This window comes from Coffea arabica, chromosome 2c, assembly GCF_036785885.1.
Source record: "Coffea arabica cultivar ET-39 chromosome 2c, Coffea Arabica ET-39 HiFi, whole genome shotgun sequence".
NCBI classification, from domain to species: Eukaryota; Viridiplantae; Streptophyta; class Magnoliopsida; order Gentianales; family Rubiaceae; genus Coffea; species Coffea arabica.
Genome location: NC_092312.1, coordinates 66991643 through 67010784, shown reverse-complemented (window position 1 = coordinate 67010784; position 19142 = coordinate 66991643). Strand labels below are relative to the sequence as shown.

At 34.4% G+C, this 19142-nt stretch overlaps 1 protein-coding gene across 3 annotated transcripts; it reads right to left on the bottom strand.

Annotated features, from left to right (window-relative positions):
• Positions 1 to 4342: 4342 nt before the first annotated feature.
• Positions 4343 to 16171, bottom strand: LOC113727502 (phytyl ester synthase 1, chloroplastic-like). 3 transcript variants are annotated; one of them, XR_003457834.2, is made up of 14 exons: positions 15212 to 16171; positions 14941 to 14992; positions 13729 to 13784; positions 12126 to 12284; positions 11920 to 12024; positions 10778 to 10884; positions 9511 to 9632; positions 8626 to 8734; positions 7602 to 7732; positions 6063 to 6432; positions 5690 to 5730; positions 5486 to 5599; positions 4914 to 5002; positions 4343 to 4812 (listed from the first exon to the last, which is right to left on the bottom strand). XR_003457834.2 is itself a non-coding variant. In XM_027251707.2 (14 exons), exons 2-14 carry the CDS (start codon positions 15639 to 15641, stop codon positions 4512 to 4514), a joined length of 2145 nt encoding a protein of 714 aa, XP_027107508.1. In that variant the 5' UTR covers positions 15642 to 15841; positions 15977 to 16160; the 3' UTR covers positions 4343 to 4511. The 3 variants fall into 3 exon arrangements, 2 of the variants coding, with proteins under 2 accessions (XP_027107508.1, XP_027107507.1); XM_027251707.2 differs by lacking the exon at positions 5690 to 5730 and having other exon boundaries at positions 15212 to 15841; positions 15977 to 16160; XM_027251706.2 differs by lacking the exon at positions 5690 to 5730 and having other exon boundaries at positions 15212 to 16160.
• Between the last annotated feature and the right edge of the window lie 2971 nt (positions 16172 to 19142).

Below are 19142 nucleotides of genomic sequence, written 5' to 3'. Positions count from 1 at the left end.
TGACAAACTTGTGGTTGATTTTCTTGGTTTCAGACTTAATTAGCAGTGTTCTAGGTCCAGTTATTAGTCAAATGATCTAGGTAACATATAAGGTGTAGATTCTTCCTTCTTGAAAAGATTCCCACGTGGTTAGATAAGGTATTTACGTCACTATCAAACTGCTTGTGTTTATGGAGTATTATACTGCAAAAAATTCCTGTCACCGAGTAGGATTAGTGGTGGATTACTATCACTACATGTACACATAATAAAGTGATTACCGCTCTATGTACAGTGCAGAAGAGTGCTGCCATCCGCAGGTTGCAATTTCGAATGTCATCAAATATCTTAATTGTGATCATTTTTGGGGTCTGGTGATACCAAGTACTTTCCAACTAACTATGGTATATTTTTTGTTTGCTAATAACTTTAAAAAAAATACTTTCCCATTCCGGAAATAGGTCTCTCCAATGTCAATTCTGTCCAGTTCTATAAGCTGATACATTTTTTATATAAATATAAATTATAATTGAGTTGGTGTAAAGTTCACTATTAGACCAATATACTCCCATTAATTTACACTGAGATTATATTAGTTTATATAATAGAACGGAATTGGATAGAACTAGGAGTAGCAATAAGGTCAGTAATGGTTGACTGGTCGGGTTGAGAACTATGTACAATAGAAAACCTGTTGATCCGAACACGACCTGCCACCCCACGATAGGTCAGGATATCTGACTTGAACCCAAAATTTTTGAATTGGCGGGTCACCCGAATGACCTGATATGACTTGAAACATAACTCCAATTTACTAATTCACCACTGTAGTTTCTAACAGAACCAATTCTGCACAAAACTAATTACATAATCAAGTAATAAAAATCTTGATAAAACAATCCCAAATTAGATCAGAAATAAATTAAAACATCGTAAAAGTGTTTTATCCCAAACCAAATTTGAAATAAATTAAAACACTATAAAAGTAGAAAATAATGTAATACATAATTTGTCCTAACATGACAATTCCAACTTGACACAAGTTAAATGAATTCATTTAGGATTAAGTGGTTAATGCTTTTCGGCAAAAAAAAAAAAAGAATAACTTAGTTTAGTTAGATAAAAATATTTTTTATATTTATAAATTTATTTTAATTCATAAACGGGTCGGGTCAACCCATGGGTGACATAAAATTCGACCTATTTTCTTTTTAGATTTATCGGGTTCGACCCAATTCTAATCCGAACCTGCGAAATCTCAATTCAAATCCATTAATTTCGTGTTAAATTCATATTATGTTTTCAGATCATGTCGAAAATGCCACCCCCCACGTAGAACCTCAATTGGAGAGGCCCGGATGCTTGTCGGCCGGTTTAATTTATCTAGCAAATATAAACTGCAGCAGCTGCACGGTGAAGTTTAACTTTTCAAATGGCAACTTAAAAAATCTGGAGTCATTGATGAGGTAGTTGAATTTTTTGCCATAACTAGTCTTGGTCGTCCATAAAACTGAAAATCAATCTTAAATAATGGTATAGCGGAGCCCCAGGGAGGCCTCCACGTGGCAAACCAAAAGTTTTGGTTATAGTAATTAGCAGTTTCCCGGTTTAATTGTTTCGGTTTACCAAAAATGTTAACTTAATTAAAATTAGTAATAACTACACAGTCGATGCTTGTACAATAAAGAAATAGATAATATTTATCATCATATATTTTGTATAAAATTTTTCTGGGTCTATCTAATGGGTGCCTATAGAGCATTCGTTAAGATGTATTTCAGATATCATATTTTTGGAAATGTAAGATTAATTACGAAAAGTGAATAAATATAAAGAAGGGTAAGTAAGATTAAGTCGGAAATATATATAAGTGCACAGAAATGTAATAATTGTTAGTATTTGCATACACATGGTAAGTTAGGTAAATGTTAGATACGTCAATGAATTCCCAATACGCACCCATTGGTAGTGGTAATACTTAGAAGCGGCTATGTTGAAAGCATACGCTTAATTAGTTAAAAGTAAAAAAATGTTCATAGATGGCTATCTTGACAACATGTGTATTAGGTAGTTAAAGTAGAAATAGTTTTTATAAGGGCAAAAAATAAAAATTCATAAAATGATAATAAATGTTCACCCCAAATCCATTCGTCTCCTTTTATATATGGTATAGATTCTAACTGATGTAAACTCCTGCATATAATTAAACTGTTGTCTCTATCGAATTAGAAACCTTTATGTACATACACACATACATACACATATATATCCCCACCACCCCCCCCCCCCCCCCCCCGAGGCCAAAAAAAAAAGATCTAAGATATGTGTGAGCAGATTGAATAGTTTGTTTGATTTCCAAAATCTGGAGTGCAGTGGCTAGTATGGAAAGTTTGGTTCGATTCCTTACTTAGATGCATTGGGTGATTTGAATAAACTGTACAATCTGTCAATAGCGTTATGAATTACCCTATTTGTAAATTTTTCTGATGAATGCAAAATTTCAATTCTCAAGCAACCAGAAATGTTATCTAACTACGGTTTGACGATGTCTATCAAATATAAGGATATTAGTGGTAAGGGCACACTCGATGTGTGTATGATTTAAAATCTCTTCTGTGGAAGAATTTAGTGTAAAATTTTCATACACAAAAAAAAAAAGGTAAACTTCGATATTTTAATAGTTTAACGCATAGAATTTTAATTAACTTGATGATTACAATGATGTTTGTGGATCATTATGTTGGTAATGTCAAATATGTCGTGGTTATACTGGTTGGCAATATCGATGTATAATTAAGTGACTGTGACGATAAAATTGAAACATCTAAAAGACGACAAAAAAATAAAATAAAAGTTTATATGAAATCAAAATCCCTCCCTTTATATAAAGTATAGATATCAAATTGACGCTACATTTGTTCCAAAAACACAAAAAAAAAAAAAAAAAAATGCACTTCACGTGGGATGTTACCATGTTGCCTATGATTCGAGATGATGGTAAAAGAGGAGGAGAGAATTGTGATAAGATCTTTGTTGCTTTTCTGTAATTTTCTTCATGATGATGATTGTTGTTATTGCAGTATTGGAATAGGGTTGGTAAAAGAAAGTTAGTTGGTAGAATAAGTGTCTTATAGATTAAATGTGTCGGTCAGACCACTAAATGAGATTGTACTTTTGACTGGGCAATAGCCCTTGTTTTATCTGAAGTTGACACCCTAAACTTCTGGATAAGTTCATCATCGATTTTGACTTCCCTTAAGTGCTCCTCTTGCAGTTCTCTAATTCCTTGGTTTACTGTGTAATTAAGTATATTATTCATTACTGATTTGGGATTTGGAGATTTTTGAAAAGGGTTAATTACAGTTTGTTTTTTTGAACTTGACCATCGTGCTATAAACTTCAAATATATCCACTTTATCCCCTTCGTTGACTAATCAAATATTAATGAGCAATTTTCCATCCAAAATTTTGAGAAAATGGCATTAATATTTATATCTAATGGTTCTAGAATAATCTATACTTTTAATTAGAATATGGAACATCTTATTAGGAACAATACGAAGTCACATGATATAAAAAATTAAATAATAAAATATAATTTGAAATTTTCTATTGTGGACTAAAAAAGAATTTAGAAATTTTTAAAACTTCTACATTAGTTTTCCATAGCTTATCTATTTTCCTTTACATCGTAAATAAATTGGTGTTGATAATTTTAATTTACCTTGCAACTTTCACAATATTCTCGCGAGTCCATAAGATGCGAATAGGTATTTTTATACCAATTATATCTTGCTTTGTATTTTGTTTGAATTCTACATTACTCAAAAGAAACTTGAGATTATCTAAATATGTTTTTCAATCACATTTTTATATCGTATAAAGCACATTAAAAAAGTGCTAAAGTGAAAATAAATCAAATAATCTTGATTCAAATGCATAATTAATTTTATTTCGTTTAAAATAAGTACCGCTATCGGCATTGTGATAAACACATTCAATTGTTTAAACTTCTTTTTCCAGATTATCTAATTAATTTTACTACTAAAAGGTCGAATGCATGGTGTAATTGTGTTTAAATAGATTCAGCAACTATTGAAGAAATTGGTATTTATTATGTTACAATTATTATATGTGTTCAAGAATTAGGCATGGATATTTTGGTCTTGCAAAATATAACTTCATCTTTATCCCGTCGAAAAGTTGACTAAAAAGGTTAAAGTGTGTGTGTTTATATATATGGTGTTTAGAGGAGCTAAGTGTTATTAAGGGCCATTAGTTTTATACCCCACTCTTTGAAAATCGCCTTATGTCAAGTGATAAATACAAATATAGAAATCCTTAAAATCAAGGAGATGAGTCATGATTTAATTTGTGTTTGTCGTATAAATCATGTGTACGCTTAGAGTAGGATTTTCTCCCGAAAAGAATGTGCAGGCGAAAGAATAATTGTCAACGTCCTAACTTTGACTCTCTGCTTGCTGTATGTCCTATTCTACCTTGCACTGAGATGCATGTTCGTAAGTCATGATTCAGGGATCAAAGGTTGGGACTTGATCTATTGGAGCAGAAAATGCCCGATATGCTGTTCTGTCCAAGATACTTCTGTATGGATCTTCCACCCTTTTTCTAAGCAAGTAGGCCATACTGTTTTCAACTTCCGACTTTATCTGGAGATACAGCTCTCTTGCTTTCTCTCTGTCTTCCAACAAGTCTTGCCTTCCTTTTGTCTGAATGGGCTTCCCGAACAAATAGTACAAGCGGCCAGGAACCTTAGGCAAAAGGCCTGGCATATATAATTCTTGGTTTGCAATCTCTCCAGCCACGTGACCTCTGCAATGCAACCACATTGGTTATTTCAAATGCTCATCAGTGGAAAATCTGGTTGTCTAAGAGGTTTGATAAGAACAGTATGAGCGACAAAGGGTCATCACCTTGCTCTAAAATTCCAGTCTTCGTTCTTTTTTCTAATGTAGTCATTCAGCACTGGGATCTTCATCCAGTCATTATAGTCAAAGACTAACTGCAATTACAAAAGAATTTGACATCAGAACACACTTAATGAAACATACTGCTGCTCACCACAGGCTGCCACACACAATTGTCCGTCGTGGTCCACATTTAACCTTCTGATTTAGTCAAAAGGAGAATTAAATCAGTGAAACCTAAAAGCTTTCGATTAGCTATAGTGTTAGAAGACAACGCGTTTTAATGTGACATGATTGACATATGCCATTGATACTTAAGGACACTGCAATGGCTCCTCCCTGCTAATATAGCCTCTTTAGCTTGTATAAGGAAATTGGAACAGATATTTTCTTCTGACAGGTTCAAATTCCATACCCATGTGGAGAATCATGGAATACAAAGCTAGCACAGATTCCCGCATCACTTTGTGACCAGCATGTGTATTGTATCCTTGAGCTCTAGTGTATGTCTTATTTAACCAAGGAAAGATCGACAAAATAAAGCAAGAAAGTTTATCTTGTAAAGGGAATAAACTTACCTCTGCCATGTCGTCCTCTCCAATGACTCCAAATGGTACAATTGTGGCACCAAATTTAGCTGCCATTCTCACAAATTCTGGCTGATCAGGCCAAAACAACTTGTACGTTTCACCCTGAGAAAGTAAGCAAGAGCATGTATTAATGCTGGAAATGACATTATGGATGAGAACAACAAAGTGAAAGCCATCAAACAAATACTACACATTTTCCTGTTGCTGTGGGAAAACAAGGTCACAATCAACACCTGCAGTAAACAGGGGCTTGTGATTATATTAAAGCAATATCCAAGTAGCAGTGGTGCAAATGACTACTTAAAAATTCATTGTCATGCAAGCTGAAATGTATGACAAGCTATGGAAATTTGAAGCAGGGCATATGCTAAAAGCGGGCTATACATTTTGATAAGCCATCCCAATGCCATCAGGATGATTATGTGCAGTCTCTTAACATGCATATCAAAGTGCATTCCTAAGGATTTAACTAAGCCATAATCTCACAAGATTCAAAAGGGAAATACTTAAAGCCATCTGAAGTACAGTAGATTAGTCACATTTATTAAGAGTTACTGTGAAATACCTTACGATGCAAAGCCTCACGAGCACCACCAGGATAAAGAAGAACATGTGATTTTGTTTTGAACAATTTGAAAAGGTTGGTTGCACTGACGGGTGTTGCACCATAAATTTTTAACGTATCATAGAATGTAAACTCTTTTGAGTCAGTCTCCACCAACTGTGAGAATAGCGTTGGATGTGCTATACCTCGGACCAGAATTTTCCTTTGCCTCAGGAATTCTTCAACAAGAGAAACAAGTTCCAAACCTAACAGCATGTGATAACCAACTAGTATGACTGGACCTTCACTTGGAACCCCTGACAAGCCTCTCACTATCTTCCCATCCTCCAATGTGGAAAACATTACCGAGCCAATAAGATACCGGTAAATTCTGCAAGAATTGTCAAGAGATATCAAATTTTAAAGACCAGAATGACCTAAGACTTCTTCCCAACCCAATCGAGGCTTCACATTTAGCCAAAATCAGTGTTGCTGCGTGGGAGTTAGAGATATATGTTATGGCAATGTTCTATTTCCATAATGAAGAACCTTAAAGCAGGTATTGCTGATAGAAATAAGCATTTAAATTTGAGCATAAGCTTTTGTACTACTTAAATTTTCTGGAGATATTTGTTCAGATGCTCAACCAAGAAAGGGCTTCAAAGGATTAATGATGACTTTCAAACACCAACTTACTCGTTAGATGTGAGGATAATGTACCTCAGAAGAGAAGAAGACAGAAAATGCAACACATGGAAAAAGTAAATGCGAAATATTTATTAGTAACACGTTTAGAAGTTTAATTATTGATATTTGTAAAGCCTAAAATAAGGTACTAAGAAAGCGGAACCATAATTATTTCAACAAGAGGTATAAAAAATTGCTACAGCACCTTAAAAAGGTATTGACAGAGAGTCGGATCAATGCAATCTGGTACAAGAAGTCTCCAGTTGCAATTTGAGAGGACAAACAGAGGTACATATGCTTGGACATTTATAGACATTATAAATGAAGGACCCTCTTAATGATCCAAAAGGTCGAGGAATGACTGAACCACCTAGCTCATGAAAATGCCAAGTATAAATGTCCAACAGCAACATCTTGACTTCACAAATTAAAAAGCTCACAAATGGTTTATCGCAGATTATCAACCACAAATATTGTGCCACATTTCAGAAAAGTTTAATGGAATCTGCAAGAAAGCCCATAGACAAGCATGATTCTTCCTTGTCCCCCCAAAAGCTACTATCTCAGGTCCTTAACTGACTACTTGCATCATACACGCTTAGCGTCAAAATCTCTTGACTACTACAGGAAAGCAAAACTTACTTTTCATCACATTATTCAGCTGTTTGCCTTTTCTATTAAGAAGTTTTCAGAAACTTAAAGCTTCCAAGAATAACTCTAAACAAATTTCACCTGCAGTGAAGTAAAGATGCTAGTCTAAACTCCGTTCAAGTTGAATAATATTTCATCGAGAAAGTATTCCAATTTTTCCTTTGTGAAGACCATTAAAGAAAATGTTAGAGAGCAGAAGTACATCACATGACGTATACTTACTTATTACTCTCAAGTGCTTGCTTGAACTCTGAATCACTAGGAGGTAAAAAGTCCATGACAACATCACGCTTTCTTGACTGACGATATTTGAAAGTACCTTTGATAACAGTCAACAAATTGACCCCATCTTCCTGCATGAAGAACTCTTGCACTTAATTCTCAAGTCCTTATACAATGAATTTGCTGCAATACATCTAAGATTTGATATACTAAAAAAATTTGTTGAAATCTGCAACAAATAACCCCATCAAATGCCTGGGATAGTAATGCTATCAATTGGATTCTACCCTATAGCAACTCGGAGTGACACAGTTTTTGTGTGTTGACAGATGGCAGATTGCAAGACAATTTGATCTACATGCAATGAAGCATATGTTTCATAGCTTTGATCTATAGTTTAATGCATTTATTCCCCACCAAGAAGGCTATTTTCTATGATACTGTATGAAGAGTTTAAACATAAAAAACTGAAGCTCTGGGGTGAGACCATTTTGGCACAAGTTTCATGTAGGCTCATAAGCAACTCAAAATGCTTTGCCAAAATTATTTTCATTTGACCCGTGAAGTAGTCAAAGATTTTAAGCAAATTCGGCTAAAATTTCTTTCTCAAAACATCGGTTTTTACAGCCAAAGGAACTAAAGCTGATCTATTTTCAGGCTTGTGTTTGCTACTGTACTAGGTCCTTTTATGGACACATCAAAAACCCTTTAAATCCAGTTACCCAGATTCTTGTCAGACACATTCTGGAATGGCACGTTGATGTTTGATGCTCTTTCAACCCAGTAGAAGACAGACATGATTACTGTTACATCTTAATCTCTAGGATAATCAAACTTAAAAAGCATTCAATTACACCAAAGAATATTAGGTAATATATAACATAGTGACAAAAGTCAACAGTTGCAGGGACTGATGTTTTGCAAAACTAGTTACTAGAAGTGAACTACGAGTTATTAAGAGATTTGAAGGTAAAACCATCATAAAATTTTCTCAAACAGCAAAAAAGCATGAATTTTCACCTACCAGTAAAATGGCATGGCCATTGTCCTTGAAGTATTTTACTTTGCAGTTTCTTAATGACCTTTCAAGCCTTTGTGCTTCATCACCACTAGGAAGCATATTATCCTTGCCACTGGAATAAAAAGGCTTGTTAGAACCAATTTCTGTCCAGAAAAGAAAAAGGAAATTTCTCGCAAGTTACATCTAAAAACTCGCATGATCACTGGTTGAGGTCTGCACTTGTTATTATGCAACGGTGACGTAACACATTATTCAATTCAAATTTATGACTTAAAAGTATCAGTCAAGATAGAATCATCTTTAAGAATAAAGGGATGCATAACAAGTAAAATTCTGAATGTGCAGCATTATCTTATGTTGTCAGAGCACAGTCAAAGTAGCCAGTGGATCCTTACACAAAACCGGTAAATGATAAAATGAAGAAGGTTTGATGCAATTTTCATTCTTTACATTTATTTTGCTAAAAATGAATTAAAACATCTAAGTGGTCAAAGAACTGAGAAACAAGGAACGCCTCACCTAGTCCACTAGCTGTTGCCTGTTGCTTAATAGACCCAAGCATTATGCAAAGTAAGATAGTTAGACAAAATATATTCTTCAATAGCTATTCCAACATTATTCATTTCTCTTCCCCCTTGATTTTCTTTGTTTCAACTAAAAGTAGACTGATATGTACGAAAAGATTAAGGGGTATTCATACCAGTAGTTCACTTTTCAACTAAGAAGGATAGAGATTTATTGTGAAAGCAGTATCACAGGATGTTTGAGGATAAACACCTAATCTGCTCTTAAGGTGATCACTCCACGAGATATTCAAGAAAGCAAAAAACAGAAGGAAGAAATATGATGCATGTTAAAGTTTGTACAGATCAAGACAGGGAAGAAAACCTTGCAAGCACTAGTACTTCAGCTGTTACAGCATGAAGACGGGAATTAGCATAACTGGCAGCCGATCTAAGAAGCTTGAGCTTCCAGAGGAGAGTGTCCTTTGGTATAATATCAGCCAATACCTGAAAGAAGTATTGAAAGACAACTGAAATCAGATAAGTATAGCCTGATGTGATCTGCCTTTTCTAAATTGATATGTATCCACAAGCAATAGGGAGCACAAAATTCTAGTGTTTGGAATATATAGGTAATGTGGAACTCTCAAGTCAAGAAGTCCATTTAGGAGTGCCATAAGGATAAGCCCTGCAATCTAGACCATAATCTCATCTTGGTTCACTTTAGCTGGATTTTGATTCAGATACATGATTTCATGCTACGAAGTCTAGAATATGGTTTTAATGTTAGGAATCCTTGTAACTTGTGCTAATTTGTCACATTATAGTTTCAGGTTTAGGGAATGCAAAATAGGCAATGTGAGAACAGATTGATGTGGTCTCTCTTCCCTCATCTTCTCCTTTCCTTCTGCTTTTCTGTCCATTTTCCCTCATCTTATAATCTAAGATCTTAGCATTGATATCTTCAATTTTACATACTAACGAATGAACAGCCTCTGTTACTCCCTGACTTCCTTTTAAAGCTCCTTGTACAATTGCTATCTTGTTACATAACTTAATCTGTTGTTATATCCCTTTATTGCTCAACTTTCGCCATCAATTCATATTCTATTACTTTTAAGGTCAGCTAAATATCTTGATCAGTTTTTTTCTGGTTTTTGCCATCTATTCCTACTATCATGACCATGTAATGGATGTCATTACCTCCAGTAACATATCTATCCACTAACCATAGATGGATGTAATGGATGTAAATTACTACTACAGGGAATAAGGAGCATCAAGGAACTCATAAGCAATTCTCCATCATTCCAATGCTATCCTAGATGTTTCTCAATATCTGACGGAATTCTCTGCCTATGTGATCCCTGTTTATGCCAATTAGTTTGTCAGGACTTGTATCAAAAGCTTACTCAGAGAAGCCTAAGAAGTGAGACTGCCATCTTGAAAGCAAAGAAATTTATACATGGCATTAAAACTCTTCAAATTAACAAACTACTGAACCACCAATATCTATATTAACTTGATATGATGTGCAAGCAATCTATATGATATTAAAAAGTAAAGAGACAGTTCAGAAAAAAAAAAAAAAAAAAAAAGAGGGTTCTAACAGAAGGGAAAATGTTATTAAAAAAGAAAAATTTGCAACTCACTGAAAGATGTGGTAACAAAGCTGTAAGCTTGCCCGCCAAATGTTCTAGAGCTATTCGTGGAGGAAGAGTAGCATCAACAGTAACCATTGCCATCTTCGCTGGTTCACCTGATACAACCATAGGATACTATTTCATTTAGAGCAGGGAAAACAATAAGAACTTGACATCGCCAACTAAAACAAAATTGGAAGGAAAAGGAAATTGCAGATGACATCAAACGATCAAAACTTTCAGGAGGATGGATAACCATTGTGGCACCAAAAGAGACATAAAAGTAATGCATTTACAGCAAATTTAGAAGGGTTAGTTCTTCAATACATACAAAGAAAAAGAAAGAAGGAAAGAAAAATGATTCTCTGAGAAAAAATTCATTTCTAACTTGAATCATCCGCATAATTGCTTTGCTGAACTCAAAGAAGTTAATGACAGAATTTGAGAAGAAAACATTTTGAGGCTTTCAGTAAAACTAACAAGTGATGTTATATTACTCTTTTGGATAATGGTTATTAGCCTTAAGCTAAACTAGGCATTTTGACATGTGGTGTATAACATCAATAGGCTGTGGAAATGATGGGAAACCATGTGGATACGAGGTTGGCAATGAGTATGTCAAGAAGTAAGCCTGGTTTTATGTCTAATGATCCAAGGGAAGATTTCCCAGCTCAGCAACTTGTAGGGTGTCACATACTCTGCAGACAACAACTCAAGCAGTCCTTCCAAAGAAATGCTAGCAAAATTAGCAAAACTATTCTTGAGAGTTTATACATGCCACAACACAGAAATGGTTTATGGTTTATTGAAGTCACAGTGAGACATTTCTGGTGCAATTGCAACAACTTTGGAGATTTCATACATGGAATATAAATTTCACAAGTAGTTTGTCTTGGTTCAGCAGATGTAGATTAGGATCTGACGCAGCATATTTCACAACATGTACAATTAGTATAGTAAACTACATAAAAGGGATGGTTCTAAAAGCAAAAAATGTTAAAAGATGTCTTTATGTACTGGGGAAATGCTTATGGAAGCAGCATGTAGGACCATATCTAGAGAATGATCAGAGAATAAACCATGTAATATTTCAAGATTCTATGCTCAGAAAGTTGAATAGTAATCTTATGTATTTAAGAATTCTAACGTACCCATGACAAAGCTTAAAAGGTAAGGGACTGTAAAATGAAGTTCGATAGGTATAGCCTCCAAGAAAGGTAGCAAAGGTTGCAGCTGTGACCTGTTAAATGACGTTGCTGAAAAAAGTGGAAGCAAACAATAGTTAGAAAGTAACATGTAAATTTAATCTGCAGAGACTCGAGATAAAATAGAATGATGGACTGTCACTTAGACGTACCTGGATTAGCTAATACTAATACAAGATCAATGACCGGATTACGTGCAGCAACTGCAAGTGCTAAGCATCCTCCAAATGAGTCTCCCACAAGATATATTGGCTTATTTGGAGACGAAGCATACTGATTCCTCACAGTTTCCTCAACAAAGTTTACCATCTCTGTTTACAGATAGGGTATTGGTGAATAACACAAGCATAAGATATACGTCATCCTTCATCCTCATTTACTATAGGAAGGAAATCAAAGATACCAGAGAGATCATTTCACAGCTAAGCCAAATCTCATTGAGAAAACAAAAGGGATAGTAAGTTGTTCAAATGGTATTATTCCCGACATCTTTTGAATTGCAAGCATTAATCGTTCGAAAAAAATAAGAAGGATGCTTTAAAGAACCATTATCGCACCACCATTTCTCAGTAAAATAGTAGCTCTTCTGTGGAATTTGACTACATGTAAGAGGAATATATCATGACTTCATATAACAAGTAACTCGTTTAATCTCCACGTACCCTTTCTTAAATTCCCCAATTGCAGCATGTACAAGGAACAGCTTGATAATTTTCCCAAGTTGTATTATAGGCTGGATCTAGCCTCGATCTTACTGGTAATTCTTGATTGTGAATTATCAGGCACAATCTATTCAATACAAAGTCCAATAAGTTTACTTTGCTACCATCCTATCATGCCTCATTTAAACCACCGGTGAGGTCCATGTAACTGCTTTGCCAAGCACAAGCAATTTTGGTTTTTCATAGTCAGTTGCAAAAATACATCCCCGAAACCAGAGTATCGATGTTTAGGCTCACAATTCTAAGTCTTCCAAAGATTCTTCTTTTTTTAATGCCAGACCAATTGTGGTCTCATTTAGTCATTGAGAAACCTCTTTTGCAAAAGAATTAAGCAGTTCGTTCCTCTAGAACCAGAGAACGAAAAGCATGATTGAGTAGTTAATACATCCAGGTCATTTCAAATGCATGATGCCACAAATCATTTGCTCATAGAGACACAATTTGATGCAATGCTCCTGCTTTACAACCAGTATTGTCTTATAAGGCATCAGTGGTAGCTGAGATTTGCATATCATTTTGCTGCTATTGAATTTGGCCAGTTCTTCATCTGTGAGACTTGATACTTCTCCCATAGAAGACTCAGTTTTCAAGAGAAAATTTTACAACCTGACAAAGGATCTTATATGTTAGAGCTTTCTCAGTGTCTTTCAATATTAACCTGATAGGTCCATATGTCTCTCATTCAGAAGTCAGAACCTTATATGGAATATTGTCAAAGCCTAAATTTGGAGTTTTAAATCATCAGAGCAGTACTTACAAGGGGAAGAACTTTCACCCAAGAGTACGTGTTGGTGGACATAAACAGAAGATAACCAGATGATGGGAAAGTGAGGAGATCAAAACCTTATACCACCTTAAGAAGATAAGAATTTTAAGAGCAAAACCTTATATCACCTTCAGATAATAATCTGATAAAGCAGCTTAAATGAATTTATAAAGATCATCAGGATGTGATCTACTCTTTAGTAACCAAAATTTTGTGGGTGAGGAAAAAAAGAGAAACCATCTCCAAACAAGAACAAATTTTAATTACCTTCAAATGGTGTTCGATCTTTCACAGGAATGTGAAGGCACCATACCTCAAAAACCCTGCAAGAGTGGTCATCCATTAGTAATAAGTAATGTAAGAGAAACATTGACACTCGTGTGATTTTACTAGGTTCTTTAAGTTCCTCATTTAGCATATACTAGTCTGAGAATCTGGTACAAAGATCATAAACCTCCTCAATACAGCAATGCAGATAGATAGACAGAAATCTACTAATTTCCACGATCAGATCTCCTGGATCAGGAGTTCAGACAGGTCCTGAGTTTGCATGAAAAGAGATCATGGTAACATTTGGAAGTCCTATTTGAATATCAATAAGATTTGAAGAGAAATCTGCTGACTCAGAAGAAGGCTACTCGAATGAAGCAGGCACATAAAAGTCCCCTCCCCCCACCCCTTTTTTTCCCAAAAGTCAACTAGTATTGCTGTAAACATTGTTACAAGGTATGTATATCAGCTGGAGCAAACGCTCCATCTACAAAAGTCTTTGACATTCACAGCTAAGAGGTTTCAAACCACTCTTCATCTTGGTTAATGCATGAAGCATTATATTTTCTATTGTAGTGAATGATAACATGTGCACAACACCCCCCCCCCCAAAAAAAAGTAAATTCAAATGCATCATATCCATCATTATGCAACACCTGCCTCCTTGGTGAAAGTTCGTAATTATGGGACGATAGTAAGAAGGATGACAAAGTAATTAGTTGTATGGGTCGATCAATATGTACTCCAAGGTACAAATGAAGCAATTTACATCATTCCAATTTTACAATCTAGACATATACCTAAAGAATTAATGAACCCTGAATTCTTTTCACTCAATACACATCTAAGTACCTCATTGAGTTTGACGAGGATAATGACTTGGTGTTTGTGTAGCATTTATCAAGAAAAGTAAATTAAACTCTCTTTAAACAGAGCTACTCTGGCTTATAGAACGAAAACTAAAATAATTTAAGCGAAGACCCTAAGAAGACTTCGACAGAATCAAAGTATGATACAAGGTAATTGAGAAAGTACTAATTTCAGGTGAAAATTGATTGCTACAGGTTCAGTTCTTAGACCAGGTGTTCATGCATAGTGTCAAACCAACTAAAATGACAGTACCATTTACTATTTTCAGTGACTGCTAGAAGCCTAGAACTAGTTAGACTCAGAAGTATACGAGAAAGAGTTTATACAACCAATACTGACCTTCCTAGAGCTTTGTGATGCAACATGAGCCCCAATCCAACGCCATCCATCCCTACATAAGCCAAAGCAATTTGCAGATAAGTATCCTAAACTAGGAAATGCCTATTTAAAACTTCCAGAAAGCAAGTAAAGCTCTTATTTCATTTCAAGTATTCTGTGCAGACCATAAAAACATAAGATAAAATCTAGACTAATCATGCATCTTCTATGCACTTTCTACAAAAGAAAAGTTGCAGTTCGAGTTCAAGACCACTGGCAAAGCATCATTTACCAGGTAGAAAGAGAAGAACAGGTGAATTCTTCAATGGAGGACCACATTCTATAGGTGAAAACCACCTTAGAGGTCCACCATCAGGCTTAATGACATCTTTTGCTGAGTCCATGTAATCCTCCACACTTCGAGTTCCATACCCATCATCCCACAACGGTTCCAGCTTTTCTTGCATAACTTCTTCCTCTCCCTTCTTCTTCTTCTCTCTAGTACTTCCACCAGCAGGTAAATGACCATTCCCCCTATCCATCATCGGAATACTTCTCTCCTGCTCCTTAGCTGAAGAAACTTCATTAAGTCTAACAGTATCAGTAGACAAGATAGAGGACTCCTGAGCTGCTAAACATCTAATTTGAGCTCTGGATTGAGGATTGAACTCTGTTAAAGCAAATGAAGAAGGTGCCCACAAATTACTCACAAGTGAAGCCATGATTTCCACAAACCAATGGCTTCCAACTTGGCAACTTCAAGATTCAGAATGAGCAACGAAAAAGCTCCGGGCCCAGAATTAGTTGTGTGCTTATATGCAGACCAATCCTAATATAGTTTTGAAATGTACTATTATGTACACAAACAACACTTGAGAAATAAAGGGTCACAATCAAAATTGGTAGAAATCCAGAAATCAACCTGCAATAGCACAAAAAAGGTTTAGAACCTCTGTATTTTCTGTTTTCTGCAGGTTTTTTTGTCAACCGTGTAAATGTAAAATTTAGACTCCATCGGTTCAAGAAAGTACGGAAATAGAGGGAACAACCGAACAACCTTTTTCTGGGGTCATGGAAGTTCAAGATAACAGAAATGGCTTAAGCAGACAATGGTTGGACAATGGACATGCAGTGTATTACACACACACATGTATATGTGTATGGGTGTATATATATGTATGTATACATATATGTATGTATACGCGTGTGTGTATATATGTTAGATGAAAACTGATACAAGACTGCAGCAAGAAACCAAAAACGAAAGATTATCCCAAACGTGGGGCTAAGAATGATGCCGACAGAAATGATAAGAAAGTGGAGTTAATGGGATAATCTGAGTTTATAGAAACTAATCATCAATAAGAATATTGCTGCATTAATTATTGAATGTAAAAATTTATTCCATGAGATTAAGTGATTAACCCCAAAAAGGGTAAATTGCATTTAATTCCCTATAACTTTACATAATGTCAGATGACCTCCTTAAGGTTTCAAAATAGTCAAAAAAATCTTTGTAGATTTATATAAAGTGTAAAATAAATGAAATGCACAATCAATTACAACGATTATATGAGACACACTTCAAAAGTGTGTGTGATCAAATCATAATATCTATTTAATCCTCCTATAGTTTGTATTAATATTAGCATTATTCTTTGTAACTTTTGCATTTATTCTCATAATCTCCCATAGTTTTATATAAGGTGATTAAGTCGTTATTTGATTTAGTATTTAAATAAGGGTATTACATACTAGTAGTTCAACTAACTACATTACATGAGTTATTTTTCGCCAAGTTTCTACTTTATATGAAACTATAGAGGGTGAAATGGATATTTTAAAATGTTAAAGGAATCATGTGGTAATAGATAAAACTACAAGAGGGTTATTTGCAATTTATACAATAAAGATTTATTCTTTTGCTCACAGACAAAACTTGTGCAATCTTCTTACCATGTAATGACAATCCAGAAATATATCCTTTCATAATCTTACCTTTTTTTCCCCTTTTTGTGGCACAAATTAAATTTACTTTAAAAAATTCAAAATATTCCAAAACACGTTTTCCAAATAATTTCCTATATTCTCAATCGTTTTTTTGTTTCCTACCTACATCACTTCTTATAAAAATCTACGGGATTATTTGGGTAACAGTACCACAAGTGCAATTTGTCTAATTTTAATGAACAAAGAAAAAAAGAATTTGTGCTATCTTTAACTCTAACATCTACAATACACCACAAACACATCACAACTTAATGTACATGTCTCAAAATCAACTTTAAATCGTTTTTTGAGGAACCGACTTCTCTTTTCTCCATTTGCTATTCACTTTTTTTTTTCGCTTTACTTTTGCAATCCAGATGACATATTAACTTACACTCTCACAAATAAAATAAAATACACACACAACAATAAACATATTCACACAATACTACTACATCAAATATTAGTTAGATCCATGCATATCAAAGCTCTACTCTCCACTCCTGAGAAATCAATGCATATCACATGATAGTCACACAGATGCTTTTGCAGAATTAGAAGAAGAAGAAAGTTAAAAAATAAAGGAGAAAAGGGAAACGGTTCTTTTTGGATTTTTAGTTTGGTGTCAAATTTCAAAAATTTGAGTACTATAGTTATGGTAACCAAATAAGTACATTAATATTTGTTTAACTTGAAGTTAAAATAACAAGAGTAATACTAGACTCCTCGATGAAGTTAATCCGAAATCATTTGGGGAATGAACCGGTTGAGTAGGATTTATTAGTGGTGGGCATTTTTTTAATTTACTATCATATGTAACAAGAAGGAATTTGGGAGAAAAATCACTTTCCAAATAACAAATCAAATTGTTTGGATAGCCCTTTTCTTAGAAAAAATTTTTTGTTACATCATACACACGATTTTATATCACTTTTTTTTTAACTACCTCCGTATTCACACATATCGCATCTCAAAAATCACTATAGTATTATCTAAAAATTTCTTTTTGAATAATCTTCTATTTAAACACTCTTTAACCAAGGTTATTTATTTCATAAATTCAAAGTTTGGGCCAATTAATCTCGAAGGATGTGCTAAAAGAATTTCTTATACAACACGACTAAAAGTTTGGCACCTAGAAAATTTTCAAAACATGACTAAAAGTCCACCAAAATGGGGGAAAGAGTATGCCATTATTGTGTATGAGAATATCCCCTTGGCATTTTCGCTTCTTTTTGGACACTGAAAAGAACTTTGTGGAGAGAGTAGCATTTATCTCAAGTAATATATTACTTGATCTATTTAAATCCTTCACTTTCAACCAAACATGTAAGCATGGAGTAATATTTAATACGAAATAAAAGAACTAGCAAATCCTAGAATATCTCACCGCCTTTTGCTTCTTTTAGACTAGTAGTAATATATATTAGTTTTTGCCTAGAAAAACATATATTAGTTCGATTATATGGTGAATATGGATTTGGAGGAAGATTTGATGATTTAAGCAATTGTCAACTGTCAAAGAATACTACTGTATTCCTTTCTTGTCTGCTTTCGTTCTTGTCTGGTTGTATTCATTTTAGCCACAGGATGTGACTATTCTTTTGATATGTCATATCTGCATCCAACTTTCAAGTTTCAAGGGCAGAGCTGGGGCCAAGTCTCGTTGCTTTTTATCTATAGGCTAAGCTGGAAGAAAAGGACATTCAGATCTTCAAAATAGCTGGAATGCCAAGAACTTTGCCGCTTGGCAATTCCATAATGGCCATTGTGCCCTTTGTCCAGTGGATACGGTAACCTTTCATTCACAAGATTTTGTTTTGGTAATCATATAGCTTGAACTGTGATTATTTGAAATATTATTTAAAATAATTAATATAATATTTTTTATGATATGATATATATGAGACCAAAAAATATGTTAAAAATATATTTATGATGTAAGTAAATAATTTTTTGACAAATAATTCCTATATTTCATATAATTGATTATTGAACCAACTTTTAACACCATATTAAAGTTCTTAACAGAAATTACTATATGTTTTCCTTGGATTTGAGTTTAGTATGAAAGATAGGACACCAGGCCAAACCATTGTAAAAAAAACCATTCGGATTGGTTTTGTACAAAATACACAAGATATAATTTTGTATGCACACGATGTAACTCACTTTCAACAACGTGTAACTATAGAACAAAATTTTGTGGACATCACACATGATGTGAAAAATGA

Excerpts from the sequence above, each read along its gene's own strand:
- LOC113727502 (XM_027251706.2), bottom strand. The coding sequence starts at position 15,641 with ATGGCTTCACTTGTGAGTAATTTGTGGGCACCTTCTTCATTTGCTTTA. Across the intron at positions 12,285-13,728 it reads AGATCGAACACCATTTGAAG|AGATGGTAAACTTTGTTGAG; the intron begins GTAATTAAAATT and ends ATCTGTAAACAG. Across the intron at positions 5,600-6,062 it reads GTGAGGCTTTGCATCGTAAG|GGTGAAACGTACAAGTTGTT; the intron begins GTATTTCACAGT and ends TTACTTTCTCAG.